The sequence below is a fragment of the Rhea pennata genome, chromosome 9, assembly GCF_028389875.1.
Source record: "Rhea pennata isolate bPtePen1 chromosome 9, bPtePen1.pri, whole genome shotgun sequence".
Lineage (NCBI taxonomy): Eukaryota > Metazoa > Chordata > Aves > Rheiformes > Rheidae > Rhea > Rhea pennata.
In genome coordinates this window covers 13,259,988-13,284,217 of record NC_084671.1, presented here as the reverse complement: position 1 = coordinate 13,284,217, position 24,230 = coordinate 13,259,988, and the positions used below count along the sequence as shown (strand labels likewise).

The 24,230-nt window shown below is 44.3% G+C and overlaps 1 protein-coding gene across 1 annotated transcript in view; it reads right to left on the bottom strand.

The window, feature by feature from the left end:
- Window positions 1-24,230, bottom strand: part of TP63 (tumor protein p63) — a 136,755-nt gene that overhangs the window by 4,503 nt on the left and 108,022 nt on the right. The window contains exons 5-10 of the mRNA XM_062582344.1: window positions 15,762-15,948; window positions 14,081-14,196; window positions 13,644-13,753; window positions 12,747-12,871; window positions 11,700-11,782; window positions 10,623-10,759 (exon numbers count right to left, since the gene is read on the bottom strand). Of these exons, the coding sequence (XP_062438328.1) occupies window positions 10,623-10,759; window positions 11,700-11,782; window positions 12,747-12,871; window positions 13,644-13,753; window positions 14,081-14,196; window positions 15,762-15,948 (758 nt within the window). The remainder of the gene's footprint in view (window positions 1-10,622; window positions 10,760-11,699; window positions 11,783-12,746; window positions 12,872-13,643; window positions 13,754-14,080; window positions 14,197-15,761; window positions 15,949-24,230) is intronic.

Here is a 24,230-nt window from a genome sequence, read left to right as displayed (position 1 = left end):
AGACCTGGCTAGAGAGGCTCACTCACGCGCTCTACCCCTCCCTCCCCAGCCCCAATGGTCCCAGCTGCAATCCCACTGCATAAGCAATCCGGAGCATCGAGACTAGACCGCTCATAAATGGCAGCCCCGTGCCCAGATCGGGTTACAACTGCGGCATTCCATCTGGAGTTGGGTCTTATCTGGAATATGCAGAAAATGATCATTAAAGCAGGCCTAACAGCGCAATTGGCAGCACACTGCCATGTCACAAGAGACCATGTTTTCCCTCGCCAAACTGCTGCTGGGCTGAGCCCTGGCATACCAGCGGCATTTGCCAGGCTGTGCAAAGGTGCTTGGGAAACGGGCACGCTTCCCAAACAGGACATACCCTCGCAAGCGATGGAGCCCGAGCGTTTGTTCTGCTGTATTGCAGTGATCCTGTGGTGAACGTTAAAGGGCACATTCCCTTATTATTTCCCCTTGGGAAATGTGCTCACTTTATATAAACGATTACACTAGTTCCCAGGAACTGGCTTTCCTTCTATGCAAACAGAAGAGTTATTACTTAAAATAAGTGTAAAGCAAAGACAAGACTTATTCCTGGATAATTCAGTAAAACCTTCAGCACACAAGGTCAAGTTTCATATAATTACATAGTCTCCAGCTTCCTGTACTTTTAAGACTTGCAACGTTGGGTAGAGGAAACATCTATACTAACAGGCTAGGGTATCTAAGGCCCTGAAGAGATGTTACCTAATTACACAATTACAGGAGGTACAGAAGGGTGTGAACTGTCCTTTGGCAGTGAAGATGCAGGACAAGATCCAGCAAACTTCATAGACTCCAGGAAGTGGAAAGAACAAGCAGCTTCACAAATTAATATTAACAATGGCAGCAACTCCCAAAGGGAAGTGAAACCGAGCCGTGATGTTCAGGCTCCACTTTTCAGGGTGAAGGGAATGATTCAGATTTGAGGTTGCAATTCACCAATTATAAAAATGGAGACCAGTCATGAAATTCAAGTTAGGTTAACACTACCCTGAACCTAATAGCCCTCTGAATTTAGGGCTTAAGTTACTATTTTTACTTTACAGGTCCAGACACCTAACCTAACCCTAACTGAGCTTCAGCTGAAATTAATGCACAACTGAGCAGACTCCTAGGACAAAAATCTATTTGATTTTTAGGTATGCAACTAAGAGGCCACCATGTACAACACCTTCCCACAGTGAAATTCCAAAATTCAGTCAAAAGAGACATCCTGAAAGAGGTTTGTTTCCGCTGTTTAAGCTCAGGATAGGTTTTATTTAGAGAGTTCATTATTATCAACAGATTTTTTTGTGTCTGTTGGTACAAAACAGCATTTTCCAAGATGGTCAGCAGTGAGCTCAGCTTTGCTCTCTATACCTTCAACAGTGATCTCAACAAGACTAGCTAGACCATTGCAGTATACTTCACAGGAAAGCAAACAAACAAACCAAACCCAAAACACCCTTCAGCATACAAAATGAATGCATACTCTCACTCATTGCTTAAGGACTTCATTCTTTTCTCATTTGTACTTGTAAGAATGAAGATTAGCTCTACAGAGACAATCAAGTTGAAGCAAATGAAACAGGAAAGAAAAAAACATTTTTGTTCATACCCATATGCATTTCAGTGAAACTATTCCATAACATAAGTAGACATTTGAAAGGTCTCCAGAAATCCATCCAACCAAAGAAAAGTCCAAAGATAAATCAAGATGCAAAATTTTATTGAAAATTAATGTCACACATCAATATAAGAACAGCCTCAGAAACATGAGAAAGTATTTTTGGTACTAAACACACAGACTACATGTTTTTTTGAGGATTCATTAAAAATAACCTGTTTTTCAATTTTTTAAAACAAGTACAAGAAGATCATGCACAGTGATTTTTATTAAAATTATACTTACCGTGTCTCAAGAACGATTAGGAGCATTAATATTTCTTTGATGTTAATGCCAATGAAATGCATTTTAATATCAAGGTATAAGGACTTCAATTAAGAGACTATTATATTTCTTGGAATAGTCTGATACCAAAGGCACTTAGTCACATTCTGCAACTGATTTTTCTCTCTTCAAGAGGCTATGAAATTATTTACCCAATAACATTTGTAGTTATGCAAGCTCATACGAGGGCAATCAACTCTCACGCTTCAAGGTGTATAGTAATCATCTCAAGGGGTCAAGACAGACTTTCCTCTCCCACACATGAAGCACAGTTCAGTTTGCAGGTTACCTTGTACACTTCTGCACTTGCCCAGATTCCTGGATATCAGCCCTTCACCACAGGTAGGAAACTGCTTGGATAGCCCAACTACCTGATAGAGTAGACAAGTCCTAGAGTCCTCACTCACATTAATTACTATGGGGGTGTGCTCATCTAATGTAAAATATACCAAAGGTTCAGTAAAAGTGCAAGAATAGGGCAGCTTAGACACAAAGGGTTTAAAATTTCACCCAAGCCCTTGTGTCTGTTTGCTATCCCTGAAGACTTAGAGCCAGCTGCAATGTAAAGAGACTCAAGTAGTATGGAAGCTGTCTTAATCCGGGACTGCCTTTCCTTGGAGTAGCTGCAGCAATATAGTAAAGACTACCTCCTATGTTCACATGTGGTCTACTTGCCCAGTGACAATGGTTTTTCAAACAAGAGTGTCTACTGGGCTGCGCAACCCTGGGATCTGATCTACCCTTGGCAATGACACACAAGCACCACAGATGCTGCTCAATTGCACTTATCAACTTAAAAGATTCATGAAATAAGACACTAAAAAGCAAAGAGATGTGCTTGCTCTCCACATCTCAAACAGTTGCTCTTCTAAAGCAAGGAATAGAGCATTTTTCAACCACACAAGTGCTTTACAGGTTTTGTGATCAACTAGTAGTGTGGAAAGGAGGAACCCTGACAGTCACTAGGCAAACAGCAACTAGAGCACAAGGAACAAGGGTGGAAATAATGACTCCACATAGATTTCAGGTACAGGAATTCCCCAAAGCAGCATTGGCTGCAATCTGCCCTCCAGGTAATGAAGGTATACAATATAGGGAGTGGATATACACAGGCTGATAGGACCTGACTAATATGTCTCAGTTAGCCTGCTTGGTTATTCCTTGAAAGGAAAAGGCTTACTTTTCTGAAGCACCAGCAATGACAGAGAAGCAATCACAAGACAGCTGGAAAAGCCTTTCTGCCTTTATCTGCAGAGGACAAACTAAAAAGGAACTCCAGTTACTTCCAGCTCCAGGTGGTTTGCTAGAGAAAAAAAAAAAAAAAAAAACAACTGAATCCTGTTAGATAACCACCTTGTAGCTAGAGAGCTCACTGGGTCACCATTAAGACCAGATTCGTAATCATCATCATCCTCTTTAAGAGGAAGAGAACAAATAACAAAGACTTTCTAGAGGGCAGTGGAATCCAAACATTTTATATGCTTGCTTGGTAGAAGTCAAAGGTATTTCCCATGATGGTACAAGAGATTCCTAACAGATCAGACTAGATAAATTAGAACTTGAATAGAGATCTTCTTAATGGGGCTGTGAGTGCCTCATATATTCTGGCAGGTTGACTCCTTGAACCTGCTGGTGCACAGGCCCTTGAACAACTGCTTATACAAATAAGTATTGTCCCTATCTCAGTATTTCCATACTGTCATCCACATGCAGACAAGACCAAGATCCAGGAATGAATCTTCATCAGAAGCACAGGCTAATGGTGCTAAGTAATCCCGCATGTGTTGCTTTTACAGTTCATCTTTTCAGCTCTCACAGGGAAAGGATGAGCATTGCCTTTCTTCTCCCAAATAAAAAGAAATGGCAAATTTTATCTTCTTTGTGATCTAGAAGTATCCCCGGAGTTTCCAGGTGAAGCCAGAAGAGGCACTTGCTTTGGCTAACTTTACACAAGGAACAATGGTAGAGCTAGAAGTGTATGAAATAGCCCATGCTAGTGCTTAATTATTATTTTCATTCACAATATTTTTGTGCCTTTTCATCAGTCCCTTCTACCTCCTTGGTAGAACAAGTCTTGCTAAGATGACAAAGGAGATATCCAGAGATGGAACATGGCTCTCAAGAGATACTAGTACAAGTCATCACCTGCTCAGAGCACAGTTCTGCTGCCTGGAAGCAAATGATGTGATGTTCAGAGATAATAGTCTTTTCCCACTGTGCATCAGACTATTTTCCTCAGTGGGTGGCCAGGAGGCCCATTTTACTTTTGGAAGGCACCTTTTCTCCAGGCTGCATCTAACATGAGGGCAGAGTTAGAGCTAAGTACGCATCTACTGCAAGTGTGATCTAGCAGGAATCTAGCACGGATTGTGCTGCAAGCACAGATGTTCCCATAAGGATCCATCCAGCCACCAGTCAGTTTCCTAGCACCTGCTGAGCACCAGCATTTACATCAGAACTCTGGTCCCCAGTGCTGGACTGGGCCAACACCACCCCTCAGGGAACACCCTTTCCAGTGCCTCTTCAGTAACCTCTTTGCATTTCTATTTTCTGTAGCTATGAACATCAGAGGTCCCCAGGAGAGATGCTGCCTGAGAGCATGGGTTAAACGGCACTTCTCTACCAGTGTAGCAAGCTATTCCTCAGGTGATAGTGTCTGAGTCCCTCTAATGGAAAAAACCCCCAACAGGCATCATGCCTGCCATCGATCAGCTCCTCTCTTACCTCCAGTATCTACACCTAGTACCACAATCAGCAATGCCAGGGTTAATTCCAGCGTTCTGCTTGACTGTTGATCATTCCTCCTTCCTTCGTGGTCTGAGCTTGTATCTTAAAAATGAAGTTTTAAAAGGATTCAAATCTACCTTGTCAAGCCCCACATGAATGGCTTTCAGATGCAGAGTCTGATGCAAGGAGTGTGAGGGTTTACAAGTCCTTACCGAGAAACAGTCAAATGTGCAGCAATCACTAAGGCAGGACATACACGTACCACAGACGACAAGAAAAAGCAACAATCATTGGTTGCAGGATTAATGGACAAGGTGGGCATGGCTTGAGGCCAGTTGGCTGAGTGAACTGCTACATATGCTGGCACTGTTTAAAGAAAAACCGCAAGGTCTCTAGCGACTGGGTAAAATATAGTAGGGTTGTTGAATACTCTAAAGCAACATCTAGTAACTACTGAAGGTCTGCAAGGAAAGTGGCAATCTCCAACTCCTTTCCACAGAGGCAGGGCAATGAGCAGTTACGGACAGTCTGCCCTGGAAACCCTCAGCTGCAGAAAGACAGGGACACCGGGTCACACGAGTGCCCATGGGTGTCATCACTCGAAAGCTCTGCCCTCTCATTCATCTCATGTATCTCAATCCACCACTTGCAGGGCTTGGTTCAAGTCCACAGTCAGGAGGAGGGACCTTTCAAAGTTCAGCAAAGCTAGGTTAGTCCCAGCAGCGCTGGTACAAAGTCAGAAGAAGTCACCTAATCTTCCCTGCAGTTTTGAAGGATTTTCAGTCGGAATCTTTATGATTAGAATTAAGGGGAAACAAATCATGATGTCAAATCAGAGGGCATTTCTACAGAGAAAAAAAAATCTGACTTCTTACCAGTATCAATTAATACAATCATCACTTCCCTCTGTCCAGCAGTACAAATACTTGCATTATTACTGCATGACCAGCATTAAAAACAAGCTTAACTATCACAGACCATTTAAACACAACCCACCCTCTACCCACCCCCCCAGACCATGAACAGACATTTAATTTAAACAAGACAAGGCATTTTAAAATTGAGACCTGCTCAGAAGAAACTGTGCTTAGTTTCACAACTACAGAAGTAACAGGAAAGAATATCAACAGGTTACAAAAACAAGAAGAAAAAGTTACACCAAGAAAGACAACATGGTGGTTCCAGACCTCCCAATGCTACCACTACAGCTAAGAGATCTGTAGAAGTGTCTCTTGTTTTTGTAAAGTTTGAGTCCCTTCAGGAGATTATTCTATTTACTGTTTCTATCAGGTTGTGTATTTGCCCCACTGTTCCTAGTCCGTGGGTAAAGCAACCCCACCAGCTTGATTTATGGATATACTGATGGGTTTGGGGGGCTGGAATGTTTTAGGATGGCATCGGTCTGTTTGGGAGGTTCTCTCCTTGAGTCCGTGAGTTCACTCCTGAAGCAGGCCGAAAGCAGACTGTAGAGAAGGAACCAGAGAAAAGAGAAGATGAATATATAGGACCCTTTATCAACAACCAAGAGAGAAACAGTCACTTTCCACCTTCATGATCACAGTATGGAGTTGAAGGAGTGGAAAAGCAGATGTCTTAGTACCTACAAGAAGGTTGTGCAACACAAATTTATAAAGCTGGGAAGCCCCAAGTACAAGCAAGTGATTATCAATAAAGGAAAAAACAACTAGTTGTTACAGAAAGATTCCTGTGTCCCAGTCTCACAGCTGCAAATAGTGCTCTGATACTGTGCCCAACCTCTCCTAACAGGCTGCGCAAATACAAGAGGAAAAATATACTTAGCTAAATGGGGAGAGGCAAGAAGCAGCTTCTGTCGAGTTCATTTCAAATTACAGTTACTTAAAACAGAAGCTGGTACTGCACATATAAGGTGGTACTTATTGTGAAAGGGCTGTACTGATTACATCTTGCAAAGCCAAATGGTCTCTGGTGCTGTCAGCTGAGGCAGAAGATGCTGCATGCTTGGAGCAAACATCACATTTTCACACAACTAACCCCACACTACTTTTGCTTGCTTTCGTCTCAGTAATTCCCTAGTGAGAACACTATCCAAATGCCTGGAGTTTACAATGCATGCAAGCACAGCACTACAAAACCAAACCATGCAAAAACAACTTAACTTCCACACAGAAAACGAGAATCATTAAATGGAGATATGAAGAGCACCTTCCCTGCCAACTCTCTTGCTGCGACAGGGGATGCTTGCAAGTTCCTGTCTCAGATGAAGCACTCCAGGCATTGGATAGTTCTGCTCTGTCACATGTCACTTGCAAGGTTAATTCCCTCTAGCTTGGATAATGAGCTGTGCTGGTCACTAGACTGAAAAGCAGCCAGCAGGCTAGTAGTCACTGATATGACAGGAACATTTGCTGACATATAAGAGCCATCTTCTGAGCAGCCTGTGGAAGACTGTAAAAATCTGGTCAATCACTCTGGCCAATCCAAATGGAAACTGTTCTGAAAACACAGTGCTTAGCAGGGTGAAACTCATCACAGGAAGTTTTGTTAAACCTGTAGAAGTATCTTCCAGTGAAACACTTACAGACTGGACAGATATTCCCCAGGAATACTGATGGTTAGTGAATCTCAGAATATTGCAGAAACCTTCCCTCGCCCCAAAGTATGGGCCATATCTGATATCTCTGGCAGCAAGGATTCTCTGGCAAACCACATTTTAAACCAGTGACAGACCAATAAAAGGAAGTCTTCTAAATGAAGGCATGTGTTGCTGTTTAGATATGAGCCCAAGTATTTGGCAATGAAAATGGAAGAAAAGTAACTGCAGCTAAAAATCTTCCTACTACGATCATGAAGGTATTTGGCATTACAGTAAACAAGAGAAAGCCATGCACAGAGGAACAAGCAGAGAGAGGAGATGAGACAGAGAAAAATGTGGTCTGGCACAATGTATGTGCACTGAAGTGTTTTTTGGATCATCCTGTGGGACACAAAGCTTTTTGACTGCCACCAGCTTTGTCTCTCACATTCCAGATCAGTAAGACAATTACATCTGCTAGTCTGCCAAACATGATGCTAGTGTGTATGTACATGAAAGCAATTATATAGTTGTTTTCCGGAGTGACAGGTTTTATTTATTTTTCAAGTATCTTATGGTATGATAATCTCATCCTTCCTTTTCTTACTCTTCAAAAAGGGTGAAGGTTCTCATGTTATAAGAATTAAAGGGAAACTCCCTCCCACGCATCTATTTAGCTTTTTCATGTTAACTATTGCTCTGAAAAGTCAAGCAACTGAAAAATCTAGCAATATCTCTATCTAGGTCTGACTGTGGCACACGCATGGATGCTTCTCCATTTTCAGAGTACACTGCCAAAAGCAACCCACTAAAACCCAGGCCTCACAGAGCTCCCCTAGGACCTCTAGGTTCTCCTACGCATACAGATTTTGGTCACTGCACATGCACTTTTCTAGCTCTCAGTTTTAACATACACTCTGAATGAATGCAAAGTAAGCTTTAGTTTTGAAAGTACAGCTCTGTTCATAAACAGAAATCATTTTCCTTTAAAGCCAGAACAGACTCGCAAAGGAGTCGCACCGCTTTTGAGTTTGGAGAACATCTCCCACCAGATTCAGTGTGCACTTAGCTTAACTCACTTGTATGCAAAATTGCTCCTATCCAGCTGTTCCTATGAAGTGTCTTCCTTCCCTGATCTTATATCAAAACCTGAAACTCCTTCATAATTCCTTCCTGTGGTATACTCAGACCTATGAGTCTCTTTCACAGAGAATGTCCCTTTGCTCTCACACATTTCTTCAGAAATGAATTCATATCCTGGTTCATTGAGGTAAATTCACCAAAAACCCAACTAGGCCCAAGAAGCTGATGACTGAATGTGTTTCAGCAGAAGGGGACCCTGCTCAGAGGTAGGCTGTTGGCAGAGACAACTGCAGTAGCCCTGGACAAACACTCAGGTATTTCCACCACCACCACCAACACCCCCCCCAGCACCCTTAAAAGCTCTTAATCTTTTTCCCCAGTATCTCAGCACATTCAGTAGCTAAGAAAAAAAAATGAGTGTATAAACAGACCAGTGCCAGGAGACATGCCAGAAGTTTTATTAAATTAAATGACTGGACTCATGCATACTGGTCTTGAGGGTAACACAGACACCAACCTCAGTTGCCAGGAGCTCATCCTATTGATATAGGAGAATGAAAAATTATGACAAAGCAACTGTCAGCATCAAGTGAAAGTTGTCATCTGCTGCTGTCTGTTTCTGTTTACAAAACCATTTCTCAACTGAAATGGCTGTACTTCAGCTGGAGCTTTGAAGACAGGCAATGGAGTGCACAAAGGCCACAATGCCTAGAAGCTAGTAAATACATGCTATAGTACAAACAGTGCAGATGACTGATAAACTCGTTTAAGCGCGTCAGAAAAAGTTCAGAGCCCCTGGATGCTCCAGCCATTTCAGCGCAAGGCTTTAACACCTCTACAAGACTCCAGCTGACACTAAAATACACACAGGTTGAAATGTGAACATATGCAGAGATCTGGCACAAAGCCGTGGTATTGCAGAAGTCCTGAGACAAGGCCAAGGCACCAAAATAAATCCCTACAGGCTCAAGTGGGACTTATGTGGTGCCTTGGCCTTGTGCTAACCTCTGCAAAGGAATGAATTATACCCACAGCCTCCTGACGCGTGAGCTTACCAGCAGGAACGACCAAGATCCTAAGCACTACCGTTGGCAGCTACCTACAGCCTGCACTGGTACTTTCTGTCACCCGATACAGCAGGTGAAGCAAGTTCCATGAATGACACTGCTTACGATCTGTCTGGGGTATAAATCTCTGACCCAGTCTGTAACTGTAAAGCATGGAGAACAAAAGGGAATGTGGAAGCCACACGCACGGCCCTTCTCCCCCATTCTCTTTCCATTTATGTCATTTAAAGTAGCCCTGACACAGCACAGCCAGCCACATTCAGACAGGGAAAATTTCTCATCCACGTTGTGGAGAGTAAGTGACAAAGTATATCTTTTAAAAATGTTAAAAAAAATGCATGCAAGGAGTCTTAATTTGAAGTACCCACTGGTCACAAAGCAAATATTACACATTTCACCCTCACTCCCAGTTTTATAACTCGGGAATCTACAGTATTTATACCCCACAGAGACACAGGCCCCTGCCCTCCAACAGAATCAAAGCAGCAGGGTACCAGCAGCATCTGAGTGCTCAGCCGAGCTGGGGCTCACAGTCCCAGCTCTGTGTGCTCTTGGCAAAGCACTCCAGTGGATTCCCAAGGAGGAGGCGTAGAGACAGCTCCATGTTCTCTCCCTTTCCCACAGACAGTAGATGGGGAAAAAAAGGGGGGCACATCCCACCCTGAGCTTCTCAGCTTGGTCATAAATACTCGCTAGGTTTCTGTCTGCAAGTTCTTTGATGGAGCTACCTCAGCTCAGTCTAATAAGAAGCACTTCAGACACTGAGCTCAGAGCTCCAGTTGGAGGGCAGAAACAAAGCATTCAGCCTTTCCTCGCACATCTTCCAAGACCAAAAGGTAAATTGTCTACTCTAAGAGACTAGATAGGATAGTAAAATCCTGAAAGCGGTCAGGACTTGCATTTGGGGAAGGACGATTGGTTTGTCTTACTACACAGATAGAAGCAGGTTACAAAACCTGAATCTCAAACTCATAATCTCTTAAGCCCTGGACCAAAAACTGGGTTTTGGTCTACCTCTTAGCATGGATTTCTGCCAGCTCTGAATGACAGTTAACAAGCAGCTCCACACTGCACGGTTGGAAAGGATTTTTCCAATGCAAGCTAGGAGCTCTTGGCCCTTGGCTAACCCCAGCAGGGTATCTGCATAGCTGTGCAGAAGTCTTTTCGTGTCTCTCTCCTCTCCCTACCCCACCATCCTCACTGCAAAGGTCATTGCAAACACATTCATACTCACTGCTTCTGGAGCAAGTGCTGGTGCTGCTGTTGCTGCTGTTGCCTGTAAGTCTCAATTGTGTGCTGGGGTAGGTACTGCATAAGTTCCAGGGACTCTTTGATCTTCAGTAGCATTTCATATGTCTCTCGTCCCCTCACCTAGATTAAGGGGAGGAAAAAGGGAGAGGTAAAAGAAAACCCTTAAAAGACCATATCTGGACTGACAGCCACCTCAGTGAGTTTTAGATAAAGTCAACACCACCACAGAACAATGCAAATGCTCTGTTTATATTCTATACATAAGCAATAAAACCACTAAGCCTTGTGCTAGAGGTAAGCAGATAGCTTTGAAGAGTTGATAATCTGACTCTGCAGGCTAATGAATGTCTTGGGATTGTCATTTGGCTTGATGTAAATCTATACCAACCAAAAGCACTATTCTGATCCAATCTGTTAGACAGAAAAAGTCCTCACCTGCCTCAGACATAGGTAGACCTGGTGCTGAATCTCACAAACCTTGCAGGAAAGATTTGGGGTGTTAGAGGAAGAGGGAGATCTAAACCAAAGTGCACCATGGTCCAACTAAACACAGTGCATGGGGAAGCAGCAAGATGGTCCATTACAGACGCTTCTTGCTTCTTCTGATCCCATTCTTACTACATCATAGTTCATGCTGTATCATGCATATCACTTTCTTCACCATGAGGGTAACACACTTACAGAAACATCCACCTTTGCCACCAAGAAAACAGGTTTCAGCCCATTATCTCCAGAGAAAGCTGAACTGTTACAGACTCAAAAATGAGAGGCGGCACTCAGCTAGGTTTCAAAGACCATTCTTCTACCAGGACAGACTGATCCCTTGGGATATTCTCAGGTGCTTTGCACAAGCCACTTTCAGTCAGCAGCCAATGGTATTTTTCATATCTTCTGTTTAGAATATGCATTTGAAATAGATAGCTGGGGAGCAGGGAATCCATATCCCAACCCCCATCCACTAACACAGTTCTCTCTGAGGTCTTGATGAGCAGTTGACTTACCTCAAGGGACTGAGAAAGACACTAAGCATGAAGTAAAAGCAAAAACAGAGAGCACTTACCGGCAAGTATAAGAGCTCATCATCAGGAGAACGTCTTTTTTTGATAGATGTCATCTGTATGCCATGAGTACCTTGTCGAAAAGCTGAAAGAAAAAAATCCCAGAAGTGTCTCATTAAAACAAACAAACAAAACACCAAGTGTATAGCTGGCTCAAATCTGCAGTGGTCTGAAAGGGTCTCTGCCTAAGCAGCTCCAGAATGGTGCTTGTAGCTCCTGGCTCCGCAATGCAGAGATGACCTGCACACATCGGGTGTCTGTAGCGTATAGTGAAATACATCAGCAAAGGAGTGCTGGAAAAATAGCAAAACCCCAGCTAGTCAGATTAGGTAAAGGTACAGGCTCTTTGTAGGAAAGTCAGTGAGTTTTTGTGTTACAGTACTCACTAGCTCTCAGCAATCAATGATCCACTAAGGGAAGGCAAAAAGGAGCAAGTAAGCCGAATTTACTGTAGGAACAAAGTCCTCCAGTTTGTCTCTTGAGCCTTGCTGTGCAGCCTAATGCCACTACTATGCATATGCCAAAAGCCAAAGCTGAGTTTCTACATCCTGCATGTCAGATGAGTCCATTTACTTTTCAGAGCATGGAGAGAGACCACTTGCACCTCAGACATACAACAGGGTTTATGAAGACTCTTGATCAAGATCTCTGTGACTCTAAGACTTATGCTACAATATGGCGCATCGACTAGAATGCCCAGCACAGTCCTAAATGAGCAACAAGAGTTCAGAAGTTGACAGAGTGCTGTCTAAGTACCCTCAGAATGGCAAATAAACAGCCTCTCCAGCCACCACCAACCAGGCTATCTGAAACAGTTAATTACTTCAGGCAGCACTGCAAAGGAGGCCATAAACTCAGATTGTCAAATACCATTTTGTGAACAGCCATAGATTGATTCACCCTGGAAGAACACACACCCTCATGCCTCCAAGCCCATGCATAGCACCACCGTCATCCCTTTGGCTCAAGCACTGGGGTCACAGCTGCACCCTGCAACAGCATGGTCTGCTATATGCCCAGCTCCGCCAGCTACTTACGGCGCTTCGTACCATCACCATTCTTTGTGCTGTCGGAGACTTGCTGCTTTCGGATGCTGTCCTCATCTGCTTTGCGATCTCTGCCTGGGCAAGCACAAATGCGGGCTTCAAAACACCGGCGGCCCAAGACTTGCCCACTGGGAAGAATGGAAAAAGAAGCATCAACTAGAGGCTCAGACATGGCTTAGCAACATCTTTTGCATTTTCAATCTTACAGTGCAGGCCAAACTTGCAGCTAGAACCTACTCCTCCTTTCTGCCCTCTGCCCCATTACTGGTATGTCCCATCTCCTAGCTGGTCACCTTAGATATGTTCTGTAAATAACAGCCACGTGTATGAATTCACCTGCCAGTCAGTATAAGAGGATTCACACTGAACCTGGAATTAATTCAGCTCCCATTTGATCCTCTTGCACAGTACCTACCTATGGGAGGGGTGACACCTAAATTCGAGGCTTGGAGGAGACCCTAATCATCTTTCCACATCTCCTTACCATTTCAGACAAACTTGTCAAATTTAAGCAAGGTGTAGAAAGCACTCTGCTTGGCAATATGGAAGCAAGGTATCCAGTTACTCACAGGTGAGTTAAATAACAATACTCATGGAACTGTTAAAAACTATTTTGTTGAATTACACACATCAAAAACATCCTTACCACCTTCTCTAACTAATGGATAAAATAACAAGGACAGAGTCTGAGTAATTCACACCAGACTATACTCAGACAAACCCAAACCTCCCATTCCCAGTCAGTTTATTCCAGGTATTGGGTAACTCTTCCCTGCAGTAATCTGGAAATGTCCCATAGCCCCTTCCATCAGACTGTCCCTAAACACCTTGCAATGCTGCTCAGAGCAGAAGAGTCAGAAAGCCACCGGGTAAGCAAAGGGATATAGATGGACTACTTACTCTCTGGTTTCCAGAGTCACAATGATAAGGATTGGGCGACGGTTCATCCCTCCCACGCAGCTACTGTTGCACATGAAGTTGTACAAGACTGTTGTGAATTCCGTACCAACCTAGACAAAAAAAAAAAAAGTAGATCAAGAGATGGTGGATGGAAAGCTCTGCTTTTTCCAAGCTCTCCTTCTTAAAATCTCATCCACTCCCACAACTGTATTAGATTAGACTAGCATGAAGTAAGCCCCAGTACAAGGCTTCCTTAAAAAGGACTCATGCTCTTAAGTGGGGAAGAGGTTGCTTAAAACCCTATTTCTGACAAAGAAGAAGAGGAGATTTACTGCGATGAGGATGGGATGAGCCCATGAGCTCATCTCCTCCAACTACACTTACAACATCCACCCCTTCCTAGGCCAGGCAGTCATGGATTTGGGCTCACTACGTACCTGAGGTGGCTCATAGGGAACCAGCACACTCTGTCTCCCAGTGATGGGGTCTTCTACATACTGGGCATGGCTGTTCCCTTCCACCCTGATCAGATGGCTGGGAGGCGCAATCTGCCCTGCAAGGAGAAGGCAGCAAAACCAGAAGAGGCTTTTCAGTGAAGACAGATTTGCAGATAGCAAAGGAATCACAGACTTTCTCAAACTCTCATTGGAAGCCTGCGTATCTCAAGTTACTGGGCCAAGAAAGCCCAAAAGTCTGCTGAGTGGTAGCTCACAGTAACTCTTTCAGCTCTTCCATTAGGTAACTCCAGGAGAAATTCTCTCCCTCCCAAGGGACTTTACACAAGTAAATTCCTTCAAGTCTCAATTCCTACTTTTTTCCATCAACTACTGACTACTAATTAACAATCAATTTGAAAAATCATGCTTGTTTATGGCAGAGGAAGGAGGGAACATGATCACCTTTATTTCTAATCCCCTTTCCAGGGGCTCAAAAAATAGCTTCCTTTCTGCAAATTTTCTTCAGTGTCTGTAAATTCTGAGGAAAATAAGCTGCTTTAGGTTCATCTACACAATTTGTTTGTGTTACAGTCGTTCCTTTCTTACTCAGATACTGTGCACTTCTAGAGACAGAATCGCATCAAAGCAAGAATTGAGGGTTTATTTTTTCTTCCTCCTTAAAACTTTGTCACTGAAACAGATATCAACCCTCAAAAAAAACCCACAGTTCTGTCAGAAAAGCACTTTCTAATATAAAAGACTATTTCAAAGAATTGTCTCACTCAGCTCTGATTCAGTTCCCGAGGCCTTACTTAATTTTGGGCTTGTTTAGCTGGCTGCATTGTAACCAGCAAAAGGATCAAGGCTCCTGAGGCACCCTGCTAACTGACCTGATCTTAAAAAAAAGGCAGAAAATGAATAACGCACATAGAATAAAATAGGTGCTCATATTAATTTATGTGAACCTCAGTGGCCAAGGTAAAATACAGTCCAGCCCATGAGTTTGCATAAAACCCAGGAAATTTTAAACACAGCTGCTAGTTTACTAATACGAGAAATAAAACAGACATACTGAACCATTAGCATTAAACGTACAGGAAGGCTGCCTGCAGTTGATGTTGGCACTTAACGCTATCCTGCCAGGGATAAACAGCCCCTCTGTCTTTGAAGCATGGATTAGAGATTCAAGATGATATTGCATCTTGTTACCAGATCCCCATCCCAGTAACATGGAAGCTCATTCCATGAGTAGAAGATCAGCTGCTTCTCATCACGGGAGAAAAAGTGGAGCAGGAAAAGGCTGCCTGAACTAGAAGGGCACTGCCTGCCACGAGGACATTCATCCAACCTGGGCAGGCACGAGGCTTACTTTGGTCCCTTCTTCTCAAGGATCTGCTTCCACAGGAATAGCTTAAATATAGGATGAAGCTTCCTACTAAGCTACGGGAAAAAAAAAGTTACACAAGACAAGTTACAACAATAGACATAAGTCTATTTCCAGCAAGTTTGCTCCTTACAAGTGCTTCCACTATACCTGGACCATAAGCACAGGGTCATCCCTGAGGAGAATAGGCCTGTTTCACCTTCTGCATCCCTGCTGTAGGTCTGCAGGTGCAGCTGTGAACCCCCTGCCCTGGCCACTCATCAGCCAAGAACCAGTTTTGGTTCTTGCTCTCCTTACCCTCATTGAACTCCCGGCTCAGCTCATGGTTCGGGCAGCGCTTAACCACTTCGGTGACATGTTCGGCTTTCTTGTAGACTGGCATAGCCCGGATTACAGCTCCTTGGGGAGGTGGGGTCATCACTTTGATCTGAATAGGACATGTCTTGGCGATCTGGCAGTATAGCTTCTTCAGTTCAGTGGAATACTAGACCAGGGTAAGAAGAGCAAGAGAGAATCAGGATGTGCAGCCAGAGGTGGGGGCAGGCCAGAGAGATGGAGATGGGTTTATGCACAGCTACTCTGTGTGCATTGCACTTGATCACACAACAGCTGCACCTCCAGACAAGTGTGTTGGAGGTGGTACAAAGCAAAAACAAAAACCCAGAAACCCCCAGGTCTTATTACTTTAGAATAGTGGAGCATAAATCTACAACCTAGTTTTCCCAAAGATAAATACTTCCAAAGACATTTATTTCTCATGCACTCCCACCCCTTCCATAAGATGCATGTTACCATCCACTTAACGAAACTGAAACCTTTCCCTTCACAACATCTTGTAATCTTTAGAAGTATTGGAAAAAAAAGAATACATTTCAAGTGAGTGCATCCCTATTTTTGCAATAGTATGAAAAAGCCACAGATTCTCTGGAATTGGTAGTACTTGAAAGAAACACCTCCCCATCTCAGAGCTGTGCCAAATTCCTCATTTCTGTCATCTTTTAAAGGCATCTCATGTCTCTGATGATCATCTCTACAGCAACTTCTCCATTTCTAAACTCTATTTCTTATGTTCATGAAGCAGCAAATTCAAGGCTCAGAAAAGTCAAACAGCTGAAGGACCAGATCAGTGATGGGACCTGGAGCAGAATCCAGGAGAAAGTGCCACAACAAAGGTTGTTGCCTTCCTTTGATGTGCAGTGAAGGCCCTTGAACAGAGCAAGACACTTGTGTCCACTGTGCTAATGAAAAGCATATTAGAGTCCTTCTTCCATTTCAGGACATTCAGCCCTAAGGCACTGGTGCAGCATTACCCTGAACTGTGTTCACATCTAGAAACCTTTACTTAGCAAAACATTTAATCACTGAAGTCATTAGTTTCTCTTGAAACGCTTAATTGAAACAAGTATATGGGCTTAACAAGAACAGTCACAAGCAAACCCTATGTGGTTGGGTATGTTGTAACCCAAACCCATTCTTCTGGATGTCCCCTGTGAAGAGGGCTCTTCAGTCTCCTCTGCTGTAAAGACTGCTTCAAAATAAGACAGCTTTAGTCAACATCCCACTCCAGAAGCATTTGATTTTTCTCTTTGTGTTCAGAGATTCACAAGCGCAGAGATCTCCCAATAACCCTAACCACTTAGCCCACAGGAATTGCTGGCATTTCCCCACTTCCATCTCTCTAGTTCTTACAGAGAAAGAAAAGTGAAAGCCCCAAGGTGGTTGTTTTCTTGAAAATATCTCTAGGAGCTAAGACTGATACAGAACCAGCCCCAACTGTTCAAACAAACCACCAACAGGTTCATACAGGTTGGGAGCACAACTTGGCCATCCACCCTGCCAAGATAGGAAGAGCTGGCACATGCATGGGTGGGTGGCAGGTGACGTGGCAACAGAAGGATTAGCAAGTGATATTCACTGATTATTTGCATTTCAAAGTGTACACGTTGCAAAGCACAGGAAAATCAAAGTTGGGACAGAGATACTGGGGATGAGAGGGGGATTATAAATAAGACAAGCTGGTCCCTTCCCTCCTCACTCAACACCACTCTGCCATATGGCAGAGGAAATGCTACAGATATTCTAAGTTAAGGAAAAAATTATTTAAAATGCAAAGACCAAGTTGTGCAATGTATTTTATGTGCCTGCAGGCTAGAGATTAAACCCACAAAGGATTTACCCAGCCCGCGGAAATGGGGAACATGCCAAACAATTACAGAAAAAAAGTTGCGAAACAGATCTAGATGGTGATTTATATCAGACATCTTTTTAACATGAAATTATTTATTGTTTTTTAATTAAAAAGAAATTCCTTACTAGGGTAAGTGTGAGCTCACTGTGTCGTCTTTTTAATCTCTCAAAAAGCAGAAAAAGAATCATTTATAACTGAAAGAGGGAGAAAATTGATAATACACCATTTTCCCCAACATATGCAAGGCTATAGTTTCAAGGATAGAAAGTTTTAGAAAGCCACCAAATTGCTTGGATGTCTTAATGTCATTGAAGTGAAAAGAAATCAGGACTTTAAACACAATCCAAAATGAAAGCATAAATATGGAAGCGCAACGGTTCAGTGAGGGCACACACACCGAGCAGCGAACGTGTCCGATATCTGCAGGCATTTGGAGAATTGAACAAATGGAAGGAGATACACCCCTCTCGCCTCAGCCGAGGTCAGGGATTTTAAGTGAGGCAACATTGCCTGTAATTTTAAGTCTAGTATATTCAAAGATACAAAACTGGGGGTATAGGAGGAGAAAATACAAACAAAAAACAACAAAACATTCCAAATCACTGCTGCTAGAAGGTCAAGAGAAGTGCTCACCACCAGCACAAGTTCTGAGGGTTCAGGTCGTGCACAATGCAGTCTCTCTGCTGTGAAAGGAGGAAATCACTTCTCTTTCTGCCTTTCTCAGCCACATAGTCGAACTGCAAAACACTTCCGAACCCTTCCCACTACAACCTGCCTGAGCTAGGAAAACACCAGATCTGTACTTTGAATTCCCAGAAAGCAATCATCCAAGGGCAAATGAATTATGACAAATAGGTCTTAAAAACAAAGAAAATCTGCCCCCAAACCACAGGACCTGCCAACCCAGGAGGGGAGGGCAAGGAGCACTTGAGTTGGCTTAAATGGACCCTCACTTGAACTGGGCACACCAGAAGAGCCGGACATCCTGGAGCCCACCACAGCATGCTCTGCTCATCCCTGTCCCAGGGCATACGATTAATGTACCGAGAGGCAAGAAGCAGTACCTGGTACAGACCCGTGAACCAGCTCTGATGACAACACAGCAAGAAGGCTGCGCAGACCTTCCGTTATCCAGCCATAAGAGGAGTTCAAGTTTCGCAGGCACTGCACAGGGCTCAGGGTCTGGGAATATTGCGGCTTGGCAGAGATTTCAAACGTACTCCAGGCAAAGTGACCCAAAAGCGTGCAGTCATCAAGGGGCCGGTCATTTAAGACCTGTGTAAATCTGTCTGCGAGATACCTGCTGTCAGACAGTGAAGGGCTTGAGTTTCCCATCCTGCCAACTTTGTTGTGACCATGGGTAACCTGATGCTTAGCAAGCTATTGGCATAAATAGAGGCGAACAACTAGGTCACGGCAGCTTCATACTGGATCAGCGATAATCGCTATTTCCATGGAGTAAGACAGGATATTGTATATAGATTTCAAAGCAAATAAGCATTAGAGAAAACCCTGAGGCAGAAACTGTCTGTGCATTCAGAGAACGCCTGCAAGTAAGGCTCATCCCTCTCAACACAGGTGCCTCTCCCAAACAGCCCCCAAAAAGCTCCAATCCTGCAAGTGGTGACTGCCTGCCCATCATTTTGCCACAGGAACTGCCAAGCACTCATTGCATTAGGGATGAGATCATGAGACCAGCAATTCCCTTCACGGGATCAGGAGACTGAAATTAAGATTTAATTCAGCATCTTTATGCTAGTATTTGGGGCAGAGGGATGAGATTCCCACTCAGAAAACACTGATGGCACAAAAAAATTGAAGCAGAGCTAGCATTTCAAACTAATCCAGAGTGAAATTTCCAAAAAGAAATGAGTCTTTCCACAGGTAACTCTTTAAAGTGTAACTGACTTCAGTTCAGGTATTTTACAAATCCAGAGCATGACTATTAATCAACATACTTCTGTTAACTGGTTGATCAAATTAGCAAGAAAAATACCCCCAAAAGTGCTTGATCCAATAAAGCAGTCTATCATCTACTGAGATGACGATAGTCATTTGTCTAACAGCAGGAACAGAAGCTGTGCCAACAGCCCGAGGAGCACGAAGAGCACTTCTGCTAGAGGTATGGAGCAGAAAGTTACTTAAAACAAAAGAACTTAGCCCAACACTGTATTATACACTTGGAAGGGAGAGGAAAAAGGTTTGGCTCAGATGCTGGGGCTCAAGTGCTGAGTGTCATGTGCAGATAAACAGACTCCAAGAGACTGATAAGAACAACAGTGAATTTGTCTTTTTGCTTAATAATATGTCTTAAAAGGAAAGGAGAAAAAAAAATCCAGCAACTGCTACCCTGCCCTCCCCACCTGCCTGTGCAGACATACTGTGTTACCTGCTTTTGGCACCCTGGCTGGTAATTCAGTATCACAACACACACACTCCAGCTACCATCAAGCAACACCTGCCTGATTTCTCAGCAAGCCCCTTCTCCGGAAGGTGTGTCAACAAAGGGTTTAGACGAGAAAACAAAACACTTTTCACCTCTCAAATGAAGCATTTCTTCAAGGAAGGAAAGAAGTGTGCTGAAAGTGCGTGCTCTGTTTGTGCAATACAAGTTGCATTGGCTTTTCACTGGGTGTTTACCTCCCCTACAAAACTCCGATGTAGTAAAATCCCCCAAATACTACTTTAATATCTCTTCTAGCATCTGATCTAGCTAAGGGATTACAGGCCCCTAAGTCTTTAAAAGGAGTGGGGAGCAGCTCTGGAAATGCTGATGAATGTCAACTTAAAGGTGATCCCAGAGGGTGGCTTACAGGAATGACAGCTCTCTGAGCCCCTTCTGCTCAGATCAACAAAGCTTTAAAATGCTTTTCAAGATTCTTTCAAAAAGTCACGTTTTAGCTCAACTCAGTTAAACTTTGGGTTCACATTTGCAAAGCCGTTGGTCACCTGCGACTTCTCCCCTATCAAGGTACCGCTGGGAAGGGGGGGGAGGGTATTCCTCAAAAAAAAAAAAAAAAAAAAAAGTTGTAAGAGTGAGAGAGTTATTTAAACTTCTACCAATGTATTCACAGATGAAAACAAGGCTTATTCATTTAGGATGAAAAAGCAGGAGGGAGAAAGGAAATTACCCATTCAGAACACAATCTTGATTTATCCATATGCCCTTAATACTTGTTTTGTCAAATGGCAACTGTTAACTGTTAATACTCACAGTGGGGATCAGACTGGCATGCACAAGCACGCTTGGGAATTAACCTGTATTCAGAAAATGCTCAGCAAGGAAACTCAAAGGCAGTTTTCCTAGGAGCACTGCAGAGGTGGAGTTCTCCTGCTAGAGGAGGACTTCAGAGGAACTTCAATCCTATTGCTCAGTCATTGATTTGTTGCAGCTCTGGGCAGGACAAATCCTCATCTCCCCAGGCACGGTGGCGCTGAGCGAGCAGCCAGCGTGCTGCCGCAGACATTCAAACCGCTGAGACAGCGGGTAGGTTGAGGGGGCATTCGCCCTGCACACACCCAGGCCTGCCAGGCTGGAGCCTGCCGGATTACAAGCTTGCCCTGACTAACCACCGGCCGTGCCAGCGAGAAGTATCTGTGAGCAATCCCTGCTTGCAGGGCAAACCGTGATGCAACGACTGCGGAGAGCCGGAGCAGCATGGGGAGGCTGATGCAGCTCCTCCACTTACTCCAAAGAGATTTTTCCTGTGCCCCCGGCAAAGGAAAAACATCGCCCTTTCTTCCCCCTTAGGGAGGGGCAGCAATTTGTCCAAGGAAGCTGCCTTTGCGGGGAAATGGAAATAAATAGCAGGCACCTCCCGTCCCCATATCTTTCAAGCCAGCTGCAAAAACTGCGCTGGCAGGAAGGGGACAAAAACTCCCCGTGGCCATGCCCGAGTTTGCACCTCATCGCCCCTTGAGCTCCTCTGCCCCCTCCCCATCGCCGGCGCAGCCTGCGCCTCACCAGCCGCACACGAGTCGTGCTGATGAGCTATTAAAATCCTTCCTTGGAGCGCTTCCCCCCCTCCCCGAGAGCCGCAGCCAAAGGCCGCCTGTTGCCACCTGTCAGTTGCAGGGATTAATTACCTGAGCCCGGCTGGGAGCGGCACATTCCTCCCCCGGCCTCACCCACCGAGATGTTGACATCAGGCAGGTGGGCCCCGCACGGCCCCGGCGGCAGGGGACGGCATGCAAGCCCCGTGCAGCGGCGGTCACCGGGGCCTCGGGGCTGCAAACTGCAAAAAGGAGCCCCGAGGCAGGCGGTGCTGCGATGCCGCGGGGCACGCTGGCGTGCAGCACGCCCAGCGCTGCGCTGGACTCCCCCGGCAGCTGCTGCTGCACCTGGGAAACCTTAATGAAAAAGCTTTATATATAGCTTATATGATTATATAAATAATTATATAACTATATATATTTTTATATGTATACACACATATATGTATATATAAAATACAATGTTAGCTTGCTTAGGTAAATGGGGAAGAGGAGGGGTGGCAGGGAGGAGGAGAATGGAGAAACATAGCCTGCAGGCAGGAATTCAGGAGGAAGGTGTCTGGTTTGCCCGTTGTTCCCCTCCCAACCGCCAGCCCTGCCGGAGACCCGCTTGCCCTCTCCCCACGTCTGTCTGCAACGCGGAGCTGGCAGCGGGCAGGCAGCAATACGGAAAGAGCACGGCTGGGCCTATCTAGGGGGTCCCGCAGCGCTGGAGCTGCTCAGGGGTGGCTGGTGTCAAAGGAGGAGAAATTGCTGGGTTAGATTTACTGGGGAGGGGGAGAAGGCATCTGGAAGGAGCAGAGTTAAATACCTACTTCCAAGGAGCTTCACCACAAGGCTCAGTAAGGAAAAGTCCCCTCTGAAATCCAGCTGCGACGCCTGAGCACAGAAGACTCCTTACCTCATTTGACACATTCCAGCTTTTCTGCAGGAGGCTCTTCTACCCCTAGCTTCCTGCAGCAAAAACACCAAGATCGCTCTGCAGCCCTGCTCCATGCCGGAGTGCGCAGCAGCAACACTCGCCTCCTTCGCAAGGCCATCGCCACTTAGTCCGGCGCACCAAGCTGCTTGAGCGCGGCGCTTGCCATCAGTTGAGCTGGCAAAGCTCCAGCATTGCCTGGCCTTACAGCAAAAGGCAAAGGGATGGAAGAGCAGCATTTTTTCTGCCAGCAGACAGTTGCTCCCTCAGTCCAGGCTGTGACAAGCTATTCACCTTGGCAAAGATGACCAACTCTTCGTGTCCCCCTCCCCATACGTACACATTTGTTTTTTTCAATGTTGCACTTGCATCCAGGCCACTGTGCAAATAACCCTTCTCCAATAATACAACGCATACCAAGGGGTGGTGGTGAAGTAAACTGATCAGTGTGTCTAGCAGTAGAACCCATCAGACATGCTGCAGAGACCCAGTGAAGATCCCCAAAATATGGAATCTGAAAGAATCTAGTAGATGTGCCATCCTTAGGACAGCAGGTCATTCATTCATGTAACACATTTCAGCCTCTAGCTTTAGGCTCTGTGGAGATTTTCATTTAAAACTACCTTGATCATGATGTACTATCTGCTTTAGAAACAATTCCACCTAATCACTGCAGCAAAGTCACAGTGATAACAGAAAAAAATGGTATTTCCCCTTATGATTTCTGCATTGTGAAACATTTATAAAGTTTTCAAACTTATAAATGTTTCACAATGCAAAAGTTGTAAGCCTTACATTCAAGGCTTTTACATTCCAGTTTCACATCTGCAGACTCACTTCATCAACAACTGAAGGCAATCTCTGGAGGTTTGGCTCAAAAACAATGCTTTAAAAACAACAATAAAAAAAAGAATAAGAAGTATCCTATTTCAAAAATAGAAGTCCTGATGGAAAACTACAAAAGCAAGTTCAGAATGATTTTGTGGATTTTTTTTTTTTTTTTTTGGGGGGGGGGGGTTTGAAGTGATGGCCGTAATAGAATTCTTTACTATTGATTTTGAAGTTTTCTTCCCTTGCTAGCATATTTTTCTGTCTTTTTGAAATTCATTTCATTAAGAACTGTAACGGTAAGACTCCTGCGGCCAAGTGACATTACCTTGCATACCCAGCTCTCACCTCGTACATTGTATCCAATTTCTCTGCCTCTTAAGCTGAAAGGTCACCAGGCAGGGACTCTTCTCTGCCAGTCCCAGTGAGTCCCAAACCAGTTTCAGACGTGGATGCCTAGCAATACATATTCACGCAGGGAAATTTGCGAGTGAGGGGAGGGATGAAGCAAGAGGAGATTTTGCCAGGAATACACTGAAGGTCAGAAGTGAGCCAAACCTACACTTTGCATGCACAACGTCCACTGACTGAGGCACCCCACATTACAAAACACACACAAATTTTCACTGAATTAGGTCGCTTCCACAAGGAGGAATTATTTCATATTACTCAAAACCTGAGTTATACTTTTCAGATACTTTCTTGCAAATTTATGTTTACAGAGAACAGGAACTGTGGTCCCAAATATAGCACAGCTCCTTTCGATGAAATGTAAGGGACAAAAGCTAAAGCCCTTCACAAAACTACCAGGCTTTGAACACTGCACTGATTTCCACAG